Here is a 23,377-nt window from a genome sequence, read left to right on the forward strand (position 1 = left end):
TTCACGCCCTTTACTTAAGTAAAAGTATTAACACCACGCTGTACGAATACTCTGTTACAAGCAAAAGTATGTAAGTTTAATATAAGTACTCAATGCAGAAACATGTCCCCCGTGACTGTTACACTATTACATATTATAACATTAGATTATTATTACTCATGCATTAATGTAAAAGCCGTTGTTGAGGTGGAGCTCATTTTGAACTATTTAGTATCGGACTGCAGCTATTACTTTCATTATGGATTAATCTGCCGATTATTTTCTCTCCGTTAATCGATTGATTGTTTGGTGACACCTTCGCAATGCATGTTGTGTCCAACCAACAGTCCAAAAAAGGACAGGAAGTTCTTCCTTGCCGCTGTCTCCATAGTGCTTGCTCACGGTGGGAACTGTTGGGTCTCTGTAATAACATTATAAAGAGTCGGTCTAGACTTCTGCTCTATTTTGTAAAGTCTCATGAGATGACTTTTGTTGTGATTTGGCGCCATATGAATAAAATTGAATGCATCACAATTGTTAACAGCATTCGTAGGAAAAGCAGCAAGTCTTCACATTTGAGAAGCTGGAACCATCAGATGTTTTTTTTTACGGGAAAAAAATGGCTCTTAATGACGATCATCAAAACAGATGCCAATTCATTTTCTGTCGATCGATTCTTCAATTAATTGACTAATCGTTTCAGCCGTACTTGCTGTTGAATAGCTTGATTTATAACAGAACCACCATACTAAAGTGAGTACTTGAGTAAATGCACGTAGTTACATTTCACCACTGCTCACTCCCTTCTAGGAAAATCGAATAAAATGCCTTTTTAAATTCAGTTTCGTTTATTCTTTTGATCTTTACTAAGTGACATGATGTCAAATGAACGTGGCTGACCGCACACACTCAGCGTAAACAAATGTTACATGATTAACCCCGCCTTCGACACTGACACAGGGGGGTATTTATCAAATCATGTGTAAGATCAAGTTCTGAAAAGGTGTGTGCGTGTGGGAACTGTGCATACTCCGATTCGATGGCGGGCGTGCAGGAAAGCTTCCCAGCATGCACCAGGGGAACGGATTAATGGACATTTTATGTGTGTGTGATGTTGCGACCTATTGTCACCCTATAAACATACTGTATAATGTCAAACTTTCTCGCCACTAAAACCGTTTTATTTGACACGTCCACGGGTAGTTTGTCCAAATATGGATAAATAAAGATACAGTGCAAGACGGCATTAACTCAAAAGCCTGATGGCTGCTCATATTTCTGACACGCAGACACCGGACCACTGTATAATTATGTTTCACTGCGGTAAACATTATTAGTATAGTCCGCTCAGCAGACTGAAGAGACACATGACAATCACTCATCTGTAAAGAAACTATAATAGTAGGGTGCACTGTGATGATGCAAAACCGTAATGAATCTGTGTCAAAGCTGATCATAACAGGGATTGAACTCACACACACCCCCAGCCCCCCACCCCCTCCCGACACAACAACAAAAACAAGTCGTGAGTCGTGGAGAAGCTGGTGTGGAGGGGGGGGGGGGCAACTTTAACACAAAGCCCTTGCTTTTAATTTTGTTATTTTTGTAAAATAGGAGTGGCTGCTAAAACAACTTATTATTTCCTGCGTATTATTATTATTATTATTATTTACTGTGTGATAAAAGACAGAGTGTGTAAGAAATCCTGGTGAATCCTGTCAGAGTTCCTCAGGTTATTTGTTCAGTTCTTTGTATTTGAACAAGTTAAATCAGAAAGAATGAATTTTCTTTGACTTTTGAACACTATTAGTTTCGCTGCTGTCTCTTCATGATGTAACAATATTAAAGACATTCACAAAGATACACACACACACACACACATTTGTCATGAACTTGGTCTAAATAACACCAGAAAGACATTAAAAAGCAGATTACATTGCTATTGAATGTTGCTTTTGTTTTGTTTGTTTTTTTTTTGTGGCATTTTATGCCTTTATTACAAAGTGACAGGCATGTGAAGAAGAAGGAGTCTGCACAGCCTGGCACAAGTAGTGGCTCCACCACACGGGCGGATGACGAGCCATTCTCCTCTGCCTGTCCCCCAAGCCCCAAGAGACAACGTACCTCCTGGGGGAGCTTAAACGGCAGGTGCAGTGAACATCTTTACAGCACCTTGTTCATTCAAGCACATTTTGCGTTACCACATTCTACGAGTAAGTACTGGAATGGTTAAAGGTTGGACCCTGCCAAGGAAATGGTGATGGTGTCATCTGAATGTTAATGTGGACAGGTGCTGTACATGTACTGCAGCAAAAAAAGGGAACGTCTTCAGCAGTGTTTCACCCTGTTTTGAAATGTCCTCTTGGAATATAAAGGTAGGTTGTACTAGTTCTCCCCTTTGTGCAAAGAGTTTTTTTTAGAAATGCAATTGCGTGATTTGGCCACAAGAGACCTCTAATAATAATAATAATACATTTTATTTATAGAGCGTTTTTCATGGTATTCTAGGATAGATGTGAAAAGATCTATATTATTCAAAATCAAGGAGGAATATAAACAACAGTACCATCAATAGCAAAAATGTACGTAAAAAAAAATCATTTTAACGTATCCACCATTACAGGATATCTGTAGTGCAAACATTTGAGGAGTTATAACCTCGACGCTGATTCCTTCACCAACATTAGCTTGGGGGGATAATAGTGTTTGTTTGTTTTTAAACCAGTGCTTCAGTGGTCCAGTAGGACTGTTCACTTGGGCCACCCACAGGAGCTTTTATGACATCCCATTCCAAATTCATAGGCATTAATATGAAGTTCCACAAAGTTGGAAGGAATTGAACTGACTTGTTGCAACGGTGGCATCCTATCACAGTACCACGTTTGAATTCAGTGAGCTCTTTAGGACGACCCATTCTTTCACAAATGTTTGTAAAGGCAGACTGTATGGCTAGGTGGCTTGATTTTATACACCTGTGGCAATGGGACTGAATGAAACACCTGAATTCAATGATTAAGAGGAGTGGCCCAATACTTCTGTCCATATAGTGCATCTTACAAGGATCTCATTGGTTGGATCAACACAGTTAGGGTGCAGGTTCAGCATTTGCATAGGAGAACCCTAAACGAGACATCGTTCAAGTTGGGAAAAACTGTGGAAAAGCGATAGAAAAGGTGTGCAAACTGTGCATTTCTTCTACTACCTTAAGCTTCCGAACTCCCCATGAACTCTATCCATGTTGCCTCTCTGAATCCAGACATTTATCACGCTATTCTTAATCACATATTTATATGCTAGCTTGCTTAGAGGGCGACTACAAAATTGGAGAAATCTTGTCATTTGAAGAAGAGCATCCGAGTTCATACTTGACTTGGCTGGTCGAGGTTTTTAAATGTAAACATCAAGAGAAAACACGGACCTTCTCTGCGTGAAAAAAGGTGGAGGCGAAAGTGGAAATATTCAAATGCTCTCTGGGTCCTGCTCACCTGATCTGGAGTTACTGTCGATCGAGTGCATATACTTAGTGCATACTTTCCACCAAGGGAGTTCACGTCGGCCATTGTCACCGCGGTCTCAATCCCATCCATAGACTGGAGGGTTGGTCCCCAGGTGATTACGGAAGCTGCCGTCTCAAGGGACTTGAACTGCTCCCAGACCAGTAATGGTAAATGGTAAATGGTCTCACTTATTATAGCAGTCTTTGACCTTAACGGTTCCCAAAGTGCTTTACAGATCAGGTCTCATTCATCCATTCACAATCCATTTACAGACCCATACAGATTTAATGGAAACAATGCCACATTAAAAACTTCAAATCTCTCTTACATGATATATGACAGCTGGCTGCCATCTAACACAATGCAGAATAAACATTGATGGTTAATATTGTACATGGTCGCTGGTTACATGGTTTTATGTGCGCGTTCAGTTTGAATCAGTGAATTTACAGAGAACAGGTCCGACACCTTACAGAAGCATAAGATGAGGGACTTCAATACTTTTGTCACTGTTTACCTCAGCGTTCTTTAACATCAGCACGCAGGTAGTTACAATCTAGATGTGTCTAATGTCACACATGCCAGTGCTGTCAGCACATTAAGACTTAAGAACCTGGACGCAAACCATGACAATAAGTAATGATCTGGATCTTCATCCCCCAGAAGATTCAGCTTGTCCCCTTCTCTTCCTAGTTCACGTTATCATGGCTCTCTATTACCGTCTTCAATGAGTGAAAGTGCACCGTTCAAAAACCTTTTTTCTTCACTTTTGATCTTGATATAAATTTTAGTGTCTCAGGGGAAAAAAAGCACTGACGGGAGATTTTTCCAACAAAGGTCATTTATTACCGTCAATTAGAAGCCGACGAGCCAATCATCGAGCTGTAACTTTTCGCGTTAAAGAAGTTACGATCGGCGTTTCATGTTAATGTGCTGAAATAAGGGAGGCGAACATGTCTTACGTCTTTTTTCACTGTTTGTAAATGAACCTCCAGTATCATCGCCCATCTTCCAAAATAAACGTGTCAACAGCAGGACGGTTCAGCCAGCTGGACGGAAATTAAAAGCTACTCGGCAGAATTATGTTAGCAATATTAAAGCGTTTGTTTTTCGAAATAAACATTTCATAGTTAGATAGTATCAAATACAACAGTGGGAAAAGTACAATCCACGCCGATGTAGAATAGGCAAGGGGGGAAATTAAAGTAGAATGTCCTGTCTTCACTCAAGCGTGGACAAGTGAAGGTAAAATCCGTCCTCAAGCCAGTCATGGTGCTACTCTTCCAACAGGGGCGGAGGAGAGAGTTTAAGTTGGAAATTCTCTGTTCCTGGTTGGGCTGGGATTAGAAGCCCTGTCTTCTCGTTGCTATGGCAGTGGTAGAGGTCTGAGAGGATGGACAACTGGAAGACAAAGACAGAGAGAGAGAGTGAGAGAGAGAAAGAGCAATTACAATTGGCCTTTATTTGTTTCTATGCCATGCTTGGACCATCTTGTCCTTCACGAGATGAAACAGTAAAGCGTTCCACGCCCAGCCACTGTGCCACGGTGCATAGAACCCCATATGCGCCCCCTGGTGGTACCGCACAGTAGAATACATTTTCCGTGAGGTGGGTGAAGGCTGGGAATAAAAAAATAAAAGCCTGCTGCTGTGAGGAAGAGGAGACGAAGGTTGCTCCTGTATGTTTCCCTCCCAAGCGTATACACACACACACACACACACACACGAAGTACCTGTGTATGTGCTCAAGAGTAACAACAATCAGTTCATCCAGGTTCTATATGCAAATATTGCTCATCTAAAACATATAGAATTTAACATATTTCTTATGTATTATACCATATTATATTTCATGCCCCATACTGTATTATGCAGTACTATATTATGTTAATTATACTGTTATTATATTATGTTTTTATATTAATACAAACACTACGTATCATTACTTAATCATCATTTATATTATTCTTGTGTACTTAGTTTCTATTTTTATTTGTTTTTATTTGGCTTTTCTCTATTTATCTGTACTTTTTCTCTGTCCTAGTGCTGCTGCACTCATCTTATAATCACTGGCCTGAGTCGAGCTGTTTTGGCTTTTCTGATACCCTGTCCCATTGCGCCCAGTACATATATATATACATATATATATATATACATATATTCGGTGCCTGCAGGCGCCTCACTAAACACAGAAGTTTAAGCGTGCTTTGTTAAAGTCAAGCATGGAAAATGTATTTTATGGTCTCACATGTTGTTACTCAGTAGCTAAGATGTTTTTATGGATCTCCCACCCCCGAGAACAGGGGGCAAGGGTTATATCTCTTGGGTTGCCTTTTTTGGTCCCTTGGGGTTCTTGGTTGTTTGTGAAACTTTGTTACTGTTGTTTTTTGCTTAATTGCTTTTGTACCTTTAAGTTATATATATACATATATATGTATATATGTATACATATATATACACTGAACCCTAAGTTGCTCCCGATGGAGACCAGTACCTTGCATGGCAGCTCAGCTGGCATTTCTTTTATGTGTGTTTGGCCATTTGTGTGTTGTCAAGTAATGTTAACGGGGAGGTTCTTCAGCTGCCACAGACAAACAACAATTGTCCATACCCTGGATGGTCCTCGGTATAAACAGCGTAGCTGATCCCAGGACTGTTCCTGCTGAAGGTCCAACGTTGCCTCAACAAACACCTGGGCCACAACAAAGAACCAGAAGAAATGTAGTCAAAACACAATATCAAGCTGTAACTTGTTACATCTCATACAAACTAATAAGCATATACAATACATATAGATGGACATGCGACGGCAATAGGATTTCCTTGCGCCTCATGCGCGGGTTTCGATTCCCCACGGCTCCCCCACGTCCACAAGTGTCCTTGAGCAAGACCCTAAGTTGGAGGCCAGCAACTTGCATGGTCGCCATCTGTGTGCGACTGGGTGAATGAGACCTGATCTGTAAAGTGCTTTGGTAACCGTTAAGGTTGGAAAGCGCTTTAGAAGTGAAATTCATTTAGTGAATACTAGTTTGATTAGGCTCATATTCAGTTCTTGGTAAGAGCCATGTTGGACCCACAATAACCAGATTAAAATGGGTCTTTTTTTTTCTTAGGACTTGGCACCGGTACAAATTATGTACTGGTTTTTCCATTATGTCCTCATTACTTCCTGGAAATAAGACCCCCCGGTTGTAATTAACTGGAATTACGCCCAGAAAAAAAAAACATATTTCAGCAAAATAATCTGCAGCAGAGCCAAAGATACATGTGTTGACTGTGGTGTCATTTGTAGATGTAAATATGCCAAACCCTTACCTTCTTCCCGTGAGCCTCTGCTCCTGCGTCATGATGCACTGACGTAACACGAGTCTGCAGAGAGAGGAGGAGAGGGCTGTCTCAGGATTGTTGGCTACTGCAAGACACTCTCTGTGCTTGGATTAAAACACAATCCAACTGCTGTGAAAAGCATGTTACAACAGGCCTTTTACAACCTGGGGTCCCTTCGTGTAACCGCGCTCGATGCCACCTCATGGGAAGGCCTGCGAAATGCAGGTTCACTGTGAGACTAAGGGACAATCTGACACTGTTTCAGTCCTAACTGCTGAATCACATCATTCAGAAACTGATTATAGCACATCATAATTGACGTGACGTGCAGCTACATTTTCTTAAAACGCTTTTGCCAAAAAACGCTGGAACGGAAAACCCTGACACGCGGGATTAGTGAACCTCAGTAAACTGGTAGCTCCCACCTACAAACAGGCAAGTTGCGGGTGGTTGTTGTGTAGCAGCCCGGTGTCTTTGCATGTGATTTCATCAGGTTGACATTGTGGAGTGCCATGCGTAACGGCAGTTCTCAAATTGGAGGCTGCACGTCTGTCAACATATCAGTCCCAGTTGGGCGGCGTGTAGTTTGAGGACGCGCCCACTGACTCCTCCTTTGGCGCAGTCAGTATGTTGATGGAAGTCTCTAGCAACAGTGAGCACCAGCATCGGGATTACCGGTCTGGGAGCAGTTCGAGTCCTTGTAAAGATCTGACGGAGCAGCTTTGGTATTCGCCTGTGGTAGAATGTAGGCCGCTGTGATAGTGACCGATGTAAAATCCCCTCAGCAGAAAGTGCGGCCTGCATTTGACTGACTCAGGCTCAGGCGCAATAGTGTCACAATCGTGCAGGATGCAGTTACGAAACTTTACAGGTGTGTCGTTGAGGCCAAAGGAAAAAGATGGGTGTGATCAAAGCAAGGACGCCTGGAAGTAGGGGGGGGGGGGGGGGGGGGGGGGGGGGGGTAGGAAGCGGAGGAGGTGCCACTGGACCCCCACTTTACACCCACATTCCTTTTAAGTCGCGGATCACTGTTAATGGTTGTTCTTGACTTATGTTAGCGTAAAATGCTGTGTTAGTATAAGTATAGTACAAGAATGTAGTAATGACAACTGAGAACGTCGACATGTTGACGTGCGTCACGGCTGGTGTGACCCCATCGCGAGATGGTTCATATTTATTTGACCATTTTAAACCCCCCCTCCCCTTCACTTTATTTTCCAGTGCTGACACACATTCAAACATACCTTCTATTTTCAACTACAGCCCAGCTCATTCCCCCCCTCCTCTTGTCTGCTCCCTCTCTACTCGCTTCCCCTCACCTCCACCCATTATCCATCAAGCCCACTATATACGGGTGGGTGGTCCACGATTGCCAAATCGGGCTTCTGAGACTCCAGGCAGACGGACAGGGGGGGGTCCCCGGGGACGAGAGAGAACGAAATGCGCCCCTTGCAATTACAATTGCATTAAAACTGCATTAGCCCTCGTGCTGGCTTTGCGTCTGCAGGAAAATAGAGCCTAAATGTTTATGGTGCTGTTTTTGAAAGATTAACGTCTTCAGAAGACACCAATGGACTTGGGGCCACAAGGGGTAGGGGGTAGGGAAGTCTTAAAGTATTGTTGGTTTGGAGTGTAACAGTTTGATAGAAAACTTTTCTTGAAGGTGTATTAATTTGCATGTCTATCTATGCAAACACACACACACACACACACACACACACACCTGTGCCAGGGAAGTGCTGCGGCCTCTTTTTTGGTCGGTGGAAGGCCCGCCCCTTCCTCTTTGGCTGGAGGAACACTTGTAGCAGCTCCACCGCTGTTGCAGCTCTGAAGCAAAGCCCCACCCGCAGTCCTTCTGCAGCAGGCACTGGAAGTGGTACAGGTGGCCACAGCTGACAAGACACACAAACACACACACACACACACACACACACACACACACACACACACACACACAAGTTAGCACCTATAGTCGACGTCAAAGCAACACACCGGCAGTGCCCACGTACCAATATGCTGGTAGGCAGTCCAACCTTCCCAGGGTGACAAACATTTTAAAATCAATGACAAATCAAGTCGTATACAAGCTGCATGAAGTTGCCTGGTAGCCAGTATTTGTTTTCTTGTGAATACAGATATTATCCAAAATATTAAACTCTACTTAAGAATACTGACCATTATAAAAAAAAAAAAAAAAAATGTATATATAGTCAAATCTTACGAAACCAGAAGATCCCCATGGACAGGAATCGTATTTTCTATTAACATACAAAAATAAATGCAAGTTATGGTCTCGATGATGGAAAGATTTCTGACTGGGATCAAAAGCTGTCTACTTAAATAAATATGTCAGCGTGCAGGCATCGCCGCTTTCATCTATGCCAGTGGTTACCACTCGAGCCACTTTACCAGCAAAACCAGACTGACCGACTAATGGAGCTTTTCCTACATGCATAAGTGTTCAATCCCCTTTAATGAGAAGTGGACCTTCACCACCTGTTGGTGGAGCTGTGAGGCAGCAACATTAATGGCACCCCCCCCCCCCCCCCCCACCCCAACTCAAACACCCAGCGACACATATTTAGATTTATGCGTGAAAACACTGACATTCTGGGCCTTTATTTGTTTATATACAATTGAAGTCATATGAGGGAGGATAATGGCATTAATGTACAGTGTGGCTGCTTCAGTGGTGACATTTATATTTGTGTAAAATGTATCAAATTAACTCTTCTGTATTCATATTTTTAACAATAATTAATAATAATAATAATAATAATAAAACACTTAAAAACACTAGTGAATCAGTTATAATTTCATTGTATTCAAAGGACAATTTCCAGGATGAAAATTGTGCTTGTGCCGGCATCTAGCAGTGACTCCATGCTCCATATCACACCCTGTGCACTACCGCACCTCACCATACACTATTGTGCCACGCTATAGAGTCCTAAAACCCGGAAATGAGTCAGCATTTTTACACTTCCTGTTCCCTCGTCTCGAAGTCAATGGGTTTTTGAATGGGTTTTTGGTGAGATGCCTGAAATAAGGTCTGTGGTTAACACAAGCTTAAGAGATTTCCACATTTTGTTCTATGACATAACATACGTCAGTAGATACCCCCCCACTCCTGAATTTTGAAGGTTTTACGTGTCTTAAAAAAGTGACTAAATGAGACTACAGAGGTTGTCGCGGCCATTAAACACGGAAAGTCATCTACTCACTAGTCCGCCTTTACAGCCTCGCTGTGTTTATACTCTATATCTATCTGTCTATAGAACAACAGAACAGTTGTATTGGACTGCATTAACATAAAAAACAGAAGCCATTTGTCATTTAACTGTCGCCCCCGGGGTTGAACACCTCCAGCATGCTACCTGAACACGATGATCTCCTCAGCCGAGTCCTGCCTCCGCTTGTACTGCTGGAGGCAGATGTTACAGTGGTCCTGTCGCGGGTGGAGGCCCCTTGTGACAGCGGCGCGCAGGTGAGCCAGGGACCAGTGGAGGTCATGGTTCAACAGACTGGTGGTTGTTTCAAGTAAAGTCTGAAACGGATAAGACAGCATTATTAGTTGGCATGTCAATTGCAAATACATTCACGTATGTAATGAAAGAGCTCGAATTCGAGATGAACAACAGTGTTCTTCTCTGCGCTGCCGTGCGATTCAGGGAGGATTCATTTTAACACAGGAAAGACTAAAACGGAAGACCAATCAAGGAGGTATGTTTCGATGAAAAACAAAAAGGCATCCACGAGGACAGCTACGCATTATCCTGCTCGTTAAGCCGAAACACCCGCACAGGTTTTCACCACGCCGTCTCACCGGGTGAGTGTTCAGATACTGTCGTGCTGCTCAGTCGCTCTTCTACAGACCTAACCAAACGGCCGGACTCTGGTCCAGTCTTCCTCACTCCTCATGAAATACAAACGTCTTCCAAACTTTAGATGTGATGGTGCGCTGTGAACCGCGTTGTTTTGTTTTTGCCAACGCTAGTGTTACTCTCGTGGCGTTGACCTTTGACCCTTTTTACATGAGGGGAGACGCTGCGCAGAGAATCGGCGAACCGTTACACCCCTGACCTGTACCGTTACAACTCTAATCTCATCAACTCAAGTAGCTTATGGAGCTACATAATGAGCTCCAAAAAAAAAAAAAAAGGGCTCCTAAGCAAACTCCATCTGCTGATGAAGGCGTAGCTGAAATCTCTCATCAATTTGTGCTGAGAATTTTTTTTGTCCAAGGTCAATAATGAACCTTCCCGCTCATTGTATCAGTTTACAGCAGCGCGCGCGCACACACACACACACACACACACACACACACACACACACACACACACACACACACACACACACACAGTGCTTTACCTGTTCATAGTTAAAAGTGTCCAGCATACCCAGAATGAGGCCTTGGATCTCTGCCAACTTTCCTTTCCCATAGACGGGGTCCTGACAGACACGAGCATGCAGACAATATCACACGGCGTGAGTACAGTGAAGTAACACACTCGGTCATTTTTGAATGGTGGGGGCTTCTTTTACAGGTTTCTCTCTCTCTCTCTCTCTGTCTCAGTGACTTTCAGCCTCCATATAAAGTCTCACACAGCTGGTGTTGATTTTGTTTGTTCTGATTGGCGGATGGAGCTATTTTTTTTTTTTGGCACTCCTCTGTCCTTTTTAACTGTTTAAACACATTCAAACCTTGAGTTGTTTCAGCTTTAATTCACAATTCACACACATATACAGTGCTTAACAAATGTATTAGACCCCCACCCAGTGTAAGGTGTTTGCCCCCGCTGCCCTAAATTAACAGTATTGCTGATGACCAAAATATTTGATGTCTCTGTAATGGTTAATCCACCAGTATGTGCAAGCCAAGCTCTTTAATCAAAATGGTATCTTTAATGCTAAAATAGAATTATTGTTGTTATCCATGAATTCTCAAATTTACTGTGATACAAATAAGTAGAAACAAAATAGTAAAGCACATTATTATTTTTGGATTGAGATGCCAGATTACAGTTATTTACTTGCATTACTGAACAGAAATATTTTGTTTTAGTGGTTGCAAGAATGCAAGCTGTTATCAGGGCCAAAGGAGGTCGTACAGAATATTAAGATGTTTGGTTAATATATGAGAATAAGGACTATTTAGTTGTTCCAGTTTTTTATTTGCCTAATAAATAACAATACAATTTTTAGTTTGAAACAAGTTTAAGTAGTATTGTGACCGCTTGCTGTATTCTCTGGGTACGAAGCCTGCTATTAAAACAAATTGTGCTGAAATGTGTTTTTTTTAAATACAAAATGAGCATCATGAACATCAAGTTTATGCATTTATCTATTTACAACATAAATTTTGTAAAAAGACTTTTCTATGCAGGACATTATTTTGTCCCTTATCTCAAGAATCAGTGAGTTCTTTGTGAAGCAGATTCCACAGGGGGGGGGCATTAAGATACACACCTGGAGTATTCGTTGGATGATCGCAGGCAGAGAAATAAAGCTGCTCATGCAGTTGAGAACCTTCATCGTCAGCTCCTTTAGCACTGAGATATACACGAACATCATCATCATCATCATCAACAACACCATCAACACTATCACCTCAACAGAGAACGGAGGCTTGTCATGCCGTTTAGGTGGTGAAGAAATGATAAACGACGGTGCTCAACGGCTACTTAAGGCACGGTAAGGTCATACATGATTATAAAAGGAAGACCTGTTCATGGACACACTGCAGTCATTGGTTCTGGGCCACTCGGGACATTTTAAAAAGATCACATTTATTGATCGTTGTTGCATACTGCCTGCCACCATGGGCCTGCTCAACTCCCACTTCTACTGTTATTATTATTATTAGTCATATTTCTGTTATTATTATAGTTGTACTCCAGACTGTCTGACTGTCTGTCTGTCTGTCTGTCTGTCTTTCTCTGTGTCCCTCTCTCTCTGTCTGGCAGATGACCCCCCCACCTACAGTCTGGTTCTGCTCGAGGTTTCTGCCTCTTAAAAGGAAGTTCTTCCTTGCCACTTTCTAGTGCTTGCTCATGGTGGGAACTGTCGGGTCTCTGTAATAACATTATAAAGAGGTCGGCCTAGACCTGCTCTGTATGTAAAGTGCCATCAGACGACTTTTGTTGTGATTTGGCGCTATATAAATAAAGTTGAATTGAATTTGAATGTCTTTTAATTTAGCAGAGTGCAGACCTGCACTAAGACGTAAGAGTCTCCATAGTAGCTTTCATCTCTTACTTTAGGGTAAATTTTTTCTTGTGATCAAATTGTTTTTTTTATTTTTCCAATACTGGAGGTTGCATTGATCATAACAGCAAATCAGGACACTGATCATTTTAAACACCCTTGCTACTTGTTCATCCGCATTCATCGCATTCATCAGCTGCCCCCCCACCCCACCCTGGGTGGCACATGGGTAAGATAACCCAAAAACAACTAGATTAAAAAATAGAAAAGTTAATCAGTAACGTTTACATATACCTGCATATACATACATGCACGTATATACACAAATACATATGCATACACGTACAAACACATACATGCATTCATACATACTTAGTTATTTAATATTAATATTTCAAACAGCTTTCAGCTCTTACTCTTCAAGTGTTACTTCAACACGGAAGAAAACTAAGATCAGAGCCAAAAAAAACGTCCTTGCCCACATGTGTAGCAATACAAACAATTGCATGTGTGTGTGTGTGTGTGTGTGTGTGTGTGTGTGTGTTTGTGTGAGCTCACCCTCAAAGGTGTGTTTGGCATTGAGCCCCTTCACTAGTTTTTGAGAAGCCATCATGGTCTCCAGAAGTGGAAACCACAGAACCTGTGAGGGGGAAAAAAAAACAATGGATGAGCAGTCAGTCCGTGTCTGTCAACCCTAACCCTAACCCTAACCCCCCCCCCCCACACACACACACACACACACACACACACACACACACACACACACACACACACACACACACACACACACACACACACACACACACACACACACACTACCTCTCTTTGCTGCTGGTAGAGGTTCTGAGAGCTCTGATGACACAAGACGATGATGTCATTCAGTGAATCCTTTACTCTCGTCAGTGTCGACTCACTGTCACCCTCCTCTTCATCCCATCGTCCGGTTCCTCCTTCCACTCCTCGGTCACTCTCAGCAGTGAGGAGACTCAACTTCTCCTTCAGCGTCTTCAGAGAGCATAAAAGTACATTTTTACAACTGTATATAAGCAGAGATTGTGGCACTGGTACTGTACTTGAGTATGCACACCGACAGATGCTGCAACAACGAGTTAATGAATGAATCTGGGTGTTTTGCAGCTACCTCTAACAGGACAGCAAACGCTCCTTGAAAGTCTCCCTTCTTCTCCAGCAGATAGGCGGTAGCCTCATTGTGGTGGTACTTCTCTGTTATCTAGAGAGAAAGGAGGACAAGAGAGAGAGAGAGAGAGAGAGAGAGAGAGAGAGAGAGAGAGAGAGAGAGAGAGAGAGAGAGAGAGAGAGAGAGAGAGACACATTGAGACTCATGGGTGCAGATGAGTTTGTCCCGTCTGGTACTGTATCACCACAGTACACAATACTGCAGTAGCACCCTTGAACCCATGATACAGCCCCATAAATAGGTACACTACAGAGGCATTCCATGAGAGCACATCGTCTCAACTAATCAAGCACTTTATCATGTTTTATCTACCAAACGGCAGCGGCATTATCGACCCTGTGCTGAAACGTTCAGCTCCTACTAGAACTTGGAAACAGTTGTCTGACAGCCTGCCCACATAGGGGGACTGCTGTTCCTGCAACCTGGACTCTGAACGCAGCTGTTCACGGAACAAATAGGTGCAGGTATTTAACTCTTGTGCACAAACAAAGTATAGGAGATAGTACTTGTAAGGCCTCCTCCAGTCTGTAGTGCTGGGAGGTCTTGAGGAAGCTCAGGAGCTGCTGGGGCGCAAAGCGGCTCAGTAATTCCAGCAGAAGCTCATGGAGGTCATGTTCCACTGGCAGGATGGTGTCTGAATGATGGCCTTCCCTGAATAACGGAGAGAAAATGAGAGGTGAGAGTGAAGAAAAGGAGGAATAGAAACAGGAAAGAGGAGGAGGAGGAGGCAAATTCAGAAGAAATGCAGGAGTGAGGTCGCAGCGTTGTCATCAGAGCGGCGCGCCCACCGTACCGTGGCTCCAGGAGGCAGCTGAGGAACTTGAAAAGTAGCTGGTCATCCTGGACAGAGAGAGAGAGAGACAGAGAGTAAGTGAATGAGTGAGAGTGTATTGAGATATTCAGTGGGAAACATTAACCCACCAGGTTGTGCTGTGACAATTGCAGCCTCCATGTAAGGTGCAACCACAGTGAAATGTTAGCCCACCAGGTCCTTTCCTCCCCGACTGCAGCAGGGAGAAAAGGCCGTTATCTCAGTGATTGCGATCCTTAATGATTCTCCCGGCCTTGTTTTTGCAGCGCCTGGTGTAAATATCCTTTATGCAGGGTAGAGCACCGCCTAATGTACAGCTGAACAAACCTTGCAAGGAGTGTCATCCTGTTTGGTGCTGTTCCCATACCAGGCAGTGACGCTCCCCGTCGGGACCCTCTCGATGGTGCAGGAGTAGAAATTCCTCAGTATTTGAGGGGAATACCCGGAAAGTGTCTGACCACTGAGTCAGTTTGTAAGCGCCCAGGTCAGGCCCTCTGTGATGTGGACACCAAGGTAGTTGAAGCTGTCCACCCTCTCCAGTGAGGACCCGTTAATATTAAGGTGGGGGTTGTTCTTTTCCTGCTTTTTGCACTATCAGCTCCTTAGTCTAGACAATTAAAATGCTGATAAAATGCTGATTTTTTCATCTGATCCATCCACCCGCTCAGTCTGTCTGAGTTATTGCAGCGCTCTGCTCAGGAACTACTCTCAAGTGTTTGGAGGTTGTTCAGTTTGTCTAAAACGGCTTGTTTCAGACTGAGGAGAGGGGGGGGGGGCTGAGGGGCTGCAGAAAGGGCCAGGAGAAGATACATAAGGACTTTTATCAACTGTGAATCAAGCAAAGCTGCTCTAGTGGAGTCCCAGAATAAAAATACAAAGCTGAAATGAGCATGATATTGGGCCTTTAATACCTTTAAAGCTGGGTGCTCTTCCTCAGGCAGCATCCACCAAATTACACTTCACACTTTCTGCACTGAAACGCTTCCTTTCCCTTTTCTTCTGTGACAATCACTATATTAGTTACAGTAAAAGTAAAAATGATCTTCAGCAGTTTTAGTGCAGAGAATTGCTTGTGCGTATTTGTGCAATAGTTGGTAACTGCACATGCAGCCGGACTGTCATTACCAACATCACCAGATACAGAAGATATAGAATAACATCATCGTTTATTCTGATCTCACCTGGAGCTCAGAGATGATCTGCTGCACCTCTTCAGTGAAGTGAAACACCACTAGGTCGGCTGACTTGCTGGGGTCAAGGGTCACGAGTTCCTGAGAAAATATGTCGGCAGGGGTTTCGTATATACTAATGCAAACACAAAATCACTTACAGTCATACCGTTAGCCAGAGAGTGTCTTTCTTCAACTGTGCCCTTGCATTTGTAAAATGTCTAATGCAATGTGAAATGCTTTGGTGCACTTTAAATGCAAAAGGAAGAAGACCACAGGGGTATGGATGTGTAAATCCCAACCATCTAGGCTGGCCACACTCATGTCCCCTTGCCTGCCGGGAATATAGGTTTCACACAAAACATATTGTATAATTTACCCCTATAGTAGTATCTAGGTTCACGCATCCTGCTCCTGGATCCTGAACATGCTTGGCTTTTCCCGTCTAGACTGGGAGTACCTCGGGGATAACCCCAGGAGGAGCTGACCGGGGATAACCGTGTGTGTGTGTATATGTACTGACCTGTACGTGTTGCAGTGCTTTGTGCTTGACTCTTTGTTTCTCCTCAGGGCTGTAACCGGGCATGGACAGCAGGTTGTGGATGTAGCTGAAGATCTCCCCCTGACACACACACACACACACACACACACACACACACACACACACACACACACACACACACACACACTCTTTAAATGCTTTACTTGAATCCACCAATTACAATTGTCTACAAGATGCAGATATTTACAGTAAGTTTAAAGTGGCTCCTTTTTTTGGTATGCCTGCCAATCATAACCCACTGACAAAAAAAAAAAATCACACTCAAATCGACATACACGCAAATGCACGTGTTACCTTTCTGAGGGGGTCTCTCAGGTAGCAGTCAATGATCCTGTCATACAGATGTTTCTTCTCATAAAGAAATTCACAGATTTGGTAGCTGGGGGGGCAAGGTGGGGAGACACAAAGACTTGGAATTGAGGCCACAAAGTGTAGAACTTATTTATAACTTATTTTCCATTGCTGTTCCTGGTGTTTTCACAGGTGGCTGAGCTAAACTAAACAGCTAAACTGCTATAGAGAGTGGAACATGTAGATGCGCTCTTACTTGGTGGAGACCAAAAAGAGTGAATATTGGACTTACCAAAAAAATAAAAAATAAACGAATGCAGCTGTTATAACCTCACGTCAGTCACCGTCAAGATCTTGTATATCTATTTGTATATCCACGCAGAAGTGTGGCAGCTACGCCTAAACTTAAGGCCCGCTGAGGGGCTGCATAGACGGGCTGGTAACCGACAGAGCGCACTGCCAGTCTAGTGAAATAAACACAGACCTAACACTTCTTCTGGCTACTTATTGCTCAATGCACACCTGACCCTGACAGCACAAAGGTGACGCCCAGTGTACGAGAACTGCATTAACAAAGACAGTTGACCTCTCTTAAGGAAATGGCTCCTACCACGTTTGTGAAGCACCATCCAGGGAAATATGTGAAGTGCATTTTGCATAACCTGGACCAAGGATGTGAGCTCCTAACTTGAAAAAGTCACAAAATACTGAACTGAGATAATACACGTTATACATGCAAAAGTAAAAGATGGATACATCTTGGTTAGCTACTCACAACTTGGCCTTCTCCGCCAAAGCCAACAGCCTCTCTTCATTAAACTGGACCACACCCCCGACCTGCAGCAGCTCCAGCAGAACCTACAAAGCAGTCGCAATGAAGACCAGTCACCTGACATGATGAAATCATCTCGAAAATCATATATTTGACTTCGCTGCCTTCCTGGAGGAAATGGTCCCACACCAAGCTCTGTTTAGTGCACTTCATTTGTAACGTCAGGCTGCTAGCTGGTGAAGCCGTTTTTCTTCTTTTCCTTCAGTAATGGCTATTTTAACATAGATGAAACAGTACAATTCAGACAGCAAATGTATGACTTACATTTGAAATAGTTTTGTTAGTCGATCTCCCCACAGTGTGGCATGACAGGGGAGAATACAGTTGTAACCATTTTTTTCTCCCAAAATAGCCTCCAATTTTGAATTTGTTTTCCAGTCCAGCAGAGCATAAAATGACCCTAAATATTTTGGGAACGCATTTTTCTTTGGGCCCTCAGTAGTCTACAATCAGTGTTTGGACTGAATAGGTTTAAACTGTGATTTGTCAGTCTATATATGCCCAACTGATTTGATTCTGCGATCCAATTCCAATAGTGCTAGCCCCAGACCAACCTTCTATTTCTGTTTTGAAGTTTAAGCAACCCAGTGGGTTGCTTAAGAATACACCTGTTAATTCTTGTTACAGGCATTATTGTGCACTTGACACTGAAACAGGACCCGCGTAAATCTGCACACATTATTTTTTCCTAAGCTTCCAATTTCTTTTACCGATGACCGGTGATCTCTCATATGCTCTGCCCTTTCAATTGTCAGTCTGAATTGAACCAGCTTTTTTTGTTTGCCACATGTACACAACATTACTTCTTTGCAAACCCTTCTTCTTTACATCTATTTGTAAAGAGGACAACCTAAAAGCATGAAAGGCTCTTCAAAAAATATGGAGTAGTCCTGTCAGACACTGCTACGTGTATACTTCACCAACCTGCTGCCTCTCGGTGTGTCGGGAGTCATCGTCTGGACAACACAGGAACTCCAGAACCTGGAAAGGACGGTAAGAGCAAAGATGAATAGTGCTGGAGGTTGGTTATTCTCATGAATCACTGCCTGATGGGATGTGCCGACGGATGAGGCGGAGACCACATGTATTTTGGTCTCCAGTAAGTTAAAGTGACAGTGAGTTACATTAGTTTTGAGCCAGTAACTTAGCGGTAAGCATCAAGTACTGTCTGAGGTATGAGATTTAACAGACAAGGTACAATAAATGGCTATATTAAACAATATCAGGGCCATATTGGAAATGGAAATGTCACGCACCCCTCTCCATAACCGGAGCAGCTGAAAACACTGCTACGGTAGCTATGGTTACAAATGGCGTCGGTTCAGCCGGTCACCAGTTACCTGGTCAAAGAGCTTCCTGTTGACAAAAAGCGTGTTGTCTGGCTTGGCCAACTGGCGGGCCAAAAAGGTGAAGAGCCCGCCCACCTGGGAAGGAGTAAAGTCTGGGTTGTCCACCATCACCTGGGTAACCAGAAAGACATATTCATATAGAGAAAACGCTACACAGAAAATAAAAACTGCAACTGTGTCATGCAGCCCTTAAGGTGACCTAAGCGCTGTCTCAGTGTATAAATACTCCATGCTGTCTTCACCACCAACAACTATGTGAAACACACGCAGCAGCACGTGGAATGATTTTGTGATTTTTACCTGAAGTAAGATGTCCACTATCCTCTGCTGGTACTCAAGGGCCTGCTTGTCATTCTTAAAGTCTTCAAATGTCTAGAATGAAGTAAAAAAAAACACTTCTTAAACAACAGAAAAAGGGTTAGGCAGAACGAAAAGCAAAAGCGGTAAGGTGAAACCAAAACAAGACTAAGGCTGCGTTCAGAATCGCACTATTCATACTACGTATTGCATCAAATTGAGTGTGTAGCGCGTTCCAACTGCATAGTGTGTGGATTTTGTGTGATGCCCGGCTGTTTACTAGACTAGCAAGAATTTCTGAGAATGCGGCATGAGCTTAATGGACATACTTGGCTGCCCCAAAATGCATTGCGTCTTAGCTCGGACCACAGACTGTACACAAAAGATGGCCGACGCATCTCCACTTCCTCCCACTGTACAATAAATGAAGCAAAACTCTCCCGGATACGGTGATCGGGGGTACTTTGATTTTTTCTTTAGTTTGGCCCATGTCCCATCTGCTAACATGGAGGGGGCGGGGCTTATGACCTACACTGCAGCCGGCAACCAGGGGGGGGCAATCGAGATGTGGTTGGCTTTACTTTTGGGGGGAGCTGTTATGTCGTCCATCTTTATATATATAGTCTCAATGGCTTGGACCAGTAATGTTGATAGGTTGATCAGTGCAGTCACATGATGACCTTTTAAGCAGTTTAGCTTGTTAGCAAATAGTTGCCTATTTACACATCCAGCAGTTATGGAGAAACACAATCATTCATTTGGAGTCACTTGATGAATGGAAGTCCAATATTCTCTCTCTTTTAGCTCTGTTTTTCATCTCCCTACCAACTCCTGAGGGAAATATGGCTCAGTGCAATATATAGTCATACACAATAGTGCAATACAGACATATATATACATACATATTGTATATCTTTTTTACTTTTATCTTTTACTTAAATATTGTAAATGTGTATATTTTTATTTTCTATTTCTTATTTTTTATATTTTGTACATACTTTTATTTCTATTTATGCTACTTTCTACTCTTGAATGGGAGCACCGGTACTGTACAACACCAAGATATTCCAAGATATTCCAAACACAGCCACCGCAGTCTTTCGACACGCCGAACACACCACAACCAAGAGTTGATATATTTGACATGAAGGAATCTCACCATGGCGAGGACATTGAGGAACTCCCGGGTGTCAAAGTGAAGCAGTGTGCGAATGAACGAGAAAACCTCCTCCTCCTCTGACGAGTCAGCCGAATGGAGACGGATAAGGAACTCAAACACCTGATACAAAAAACACACACACACACACACACACACACACACACAGAGCATTAGCCCACTATTATGTATGTATATATATATATATATATATATATATATATATGCTTGAGACATTACTCCTCGGATTGGATTCATCATGTCCACACAGGAACTAACCATTGACAGACAGCATTTCACCTTTACCACAAATCCAAACTCTATAGTGGTCCTCTGGAAAAAAAATACCAGAACCAGTAAAATGGAATCACTTTGGCAAAATTTCCTAGTATATACTGCAAACCCTTGCAGGAATATACCTAAGGGAGAACACACACACACACACACACACACACACACACACACACACACACACACACACATCCTCTGTTTGTCAAATATACAGTACCTACATACCTGGTTTTTGACTTGAACCACAAGATCTTCAGGGATGTCTCCAAGTGGATATGCCCTTCCTGCAAGACAGCAGCTATATACCCAAACACATGCGCGCACACACACACACACACACACACACACACACACACACACACACACACACACATACAGATACACATACACATTAACAGTGCTTAGGATTTGAACATAGGTGCACTTTTTTTAGATTCATGAACGTATACAGTGCCCCTGCATACTGTTTCATTCTACAAGCAGTTGTGAGTAACATTATTGGTAAAAACGCAGCTGAAAGGCTGAAACGCAAGTAAACATGATCTTTTGTCTGTATATAAAGATGGACGACATGACAGCTCCCCAGAAGTGAAGCCAAAACGTCTTCATCGCCCCTCGCCATACCTTATGTACACCAGAAGTTTGTTTCCCATCACCACTTCTTCATCTGTCCAAGAAGAACACGAGCGGATTACAGACTCAAATGAGCTTTTTAAAACGTTCTGTACTATTGGGTTGCTTAAAATAGTTAGCGCTATGATCTCTGGGGGTGGGGGGTGGTTTCCAGCCTTACCTGTTAGGCCCCTCCCCTCCCTAAGTGGTGGGCCAATCACTGCAAAGAGTTTCTGAAATACAAACACATATGTTATCAATTATTAGTTAGGATCTGATGTACAGTTCCCATTAAAAGGATTTATTAGTCAAAAAAAACCCAAATATGTAAAAAAAATAGATGACTAATGACGTCCCCAAACGGGTACAGAGTCAAAAAGGTTAAATGGCCAACCATGTTATTTGTTTAATTTGTCAGTATGCTAAGCTTTCTAGTGTCGAAAGGTGATTTGGAAACCTTTTGACTGAAACTTACAGTGATGTCTCATAACACCTTATCTAACACCTGGCAAGGAAGGCCCAATTTAAACTAGAATCATCGTGAATACTTGGAAGGAATTGAATAAAAAGGTATAAAGAGTATTTTAGGGCTGAATGGAAGTTGTCAACATATTGATGATACATGTATGATTCCAGTGAATATACACTGTTGAGCTGATCAATGAAGGATTATCAATTATGTATTGGCTACACAGGTACACATGTACTTGGTTACTATGTAAAGATTGATTCTTATAGAGTATAGCGACACTAAATGTGCGGCTTTTGTTTTCTCCTGGCATATCTAGATGCGAAGCCTCTCTGTGAGCTGTGGGTGAGACTCGGCGCGCTCCAACGTGTCATTTGCGGTCACGTGATTCAGAATGAGGCAGGAAGTGAAAGGCAGTGATGGACGAGATGGAGGAAAGCCCGCACTGTGCTGGTTGTTGTTGACTCATTGTGTCGTCCCAGTCAACATATGTGTATGTGTGTGTGTGTGTGTGTGTGTGTGTGTGTGTGTGAAATCTGGAATCGTCCGGTTCAGTCTTAAAATAAAAAAAAAATATTTTGAGGTCACAGTGTAGGGCGGCATGGTGGCGCAGTGGTTAGCACTGTCGCACGGGAGGTGAAGCTGGTTAGAGCGGGTTGGGGGTTCGATCCCCGGCTGCCCCCGTCATGTCGAAGTGTCCTTGAGCAAGACACTGAACCCTAAGTTGCTCCCGATGGAGATCAGCACCTTGCATGGCAGCTCGGTCGCCATCGGTGTGTGAATGTGTGAGCGAATGGGTGAATGAGATTTAGCTGTAAAGCGCTTTGGGAACCGTGAAGGTTGAAAGGCGCTATATAAGTGAGACCATTTACCATTTACAGTGACCTTTGACCTTTGAGTCAAAAGTGTCACCTAATCGGTGTCCGACCAACTGTGAAATATGGTCACAGTCTCCCCTTCTGTTCCTGAGTTATGGTGTTTTTTTCCAGGAAATCATGATGTCACCATGAAGGTGAGATTGATCCTTTTGTATCCTATTACACATCTGTGTGAATTTTTGTCATAATTACCGCATCAAAACTTGAGTTATGGCCAAAAACGACCTTTGTCAAGGTCACGGGGACCTTTTAGTCAAAACTGTCACCATTTCATTGTCTGATCAACCGTGAAATATGGTCATCAACTCCTGAGTTATGGCCAAAAACGTGTTTTATGAGTTTTTTTTTTTTGTTTTTTTTTAACCACTAAACTCTAATCAGTTCATCCTGGAGTCCAAGTGGACATTTCTGCCAAATATGAAAGAAATTCCCTCAAGGCATATCGCGTTCATG

General features: G+C 42.9%; 1 protein-coding gene across 1 annotated transcript in view; it reads right to left on the reverse strand.

The window, feature by feature from the left end:
- Positions 1-3,780: 3,780 nt before the first annotated feature.
- vps8 (VPS8 subunit of CORVET complex) overlaps positions 3,781-23,377 on the reverse strand; it is a 48,996-nt gene continuing 29,399 nt past the window's right edge. Inside the window, exons 23-45 of the mRNA XM_070915575.1 lie at positions 21,759-21,810; positions 21,590-21,632; positions 21,191-21,263; positions 20,678-20,797; positions 19,522-19,593; positions 19,213-19,332; positions 18,797-18,853; positions 17,816-17,898; positions 17,044-17,128; positions 16,711-16,809; positions 16,200-16,289; positions 15,001-15,047; positions 14,714-14,858; positions 14,151-14,240; positions 13,829-14,014; positions 13,568-13,649; positions 12,272-12,354; positions 11,174-11,254; positions 10,180-10,349; positions 8,526-8,694; positions 6,791-6,844; positions 6,087-6,167; positions 3,781-4,877 (exon numbers count right to left, since the gene is read on the reverse strand). Of these exons, the coding sequence (XP_070771676.1) occupies positions 4,752-4,877; positions 6,087-6,167; positions 6,791-6,844; positions 8,526-8,694; positions 10,180-10,349; positions 11,174-11,254; positions 12,272-12,354; positions 13,568-13,649; positions 13,829-14,014; positions 14,151-14,240; positions 14,714-14,858; positions 15,001-15,047; positions 16,200-16,289; positions 16,711-16,809; positions 17,044-17,128; positions 17,816-17,898; positions 18,797-18,853; positions 19,213-19,332; positions 19,522-19,593; positions 20,678-20,797; positions 21,191-21,263; positions 21,590-21,632; positions 21,759-21,810 (2,208 nt within the window). The 3' untranslated portion in view covers positions 3,781-4,751. The remainder of the gene's footprint in view (positions 4,878-6,086; positions 6,168-6,790; positions 6,845-8,525; positions 8,695-10,179; positions 10,350-11,173; positions 11,255-12,271; positions 12,355-13,567; positions 13,650-13,828; positions 14,015-14,150; positions 14,241-14,713; positions 14,859-15,000; positions 15,048-16,199; positions 16,290-16,710; positions 16,810-17,043; positions 17,129-17,815; positions 17,899-18,796; positions 18,854-19,212; positions 19,333-19,521; positions 19,594-20,677; positions 20,798-21,190; positions 21,264-21,589; positions 21,633-21,758; positions 21,811-23,377) is intronic.

The sequence above is a fragment of the Enoplosus armatus genome, chromosome 12, assembly GCF_043641665.1.
Source record: "Enoplosus armatus isolate fEnoArm2 chromosome 12, fEnoArm2.hap1, whole genome shotgun sequence".
Taxonomy (NCBI): Eukaryota; Metazoa; Chordata; class Actinopteri; order Centrarchiformes; family Enoplosidae; genus Enoplosus; species Enoplosus armatus.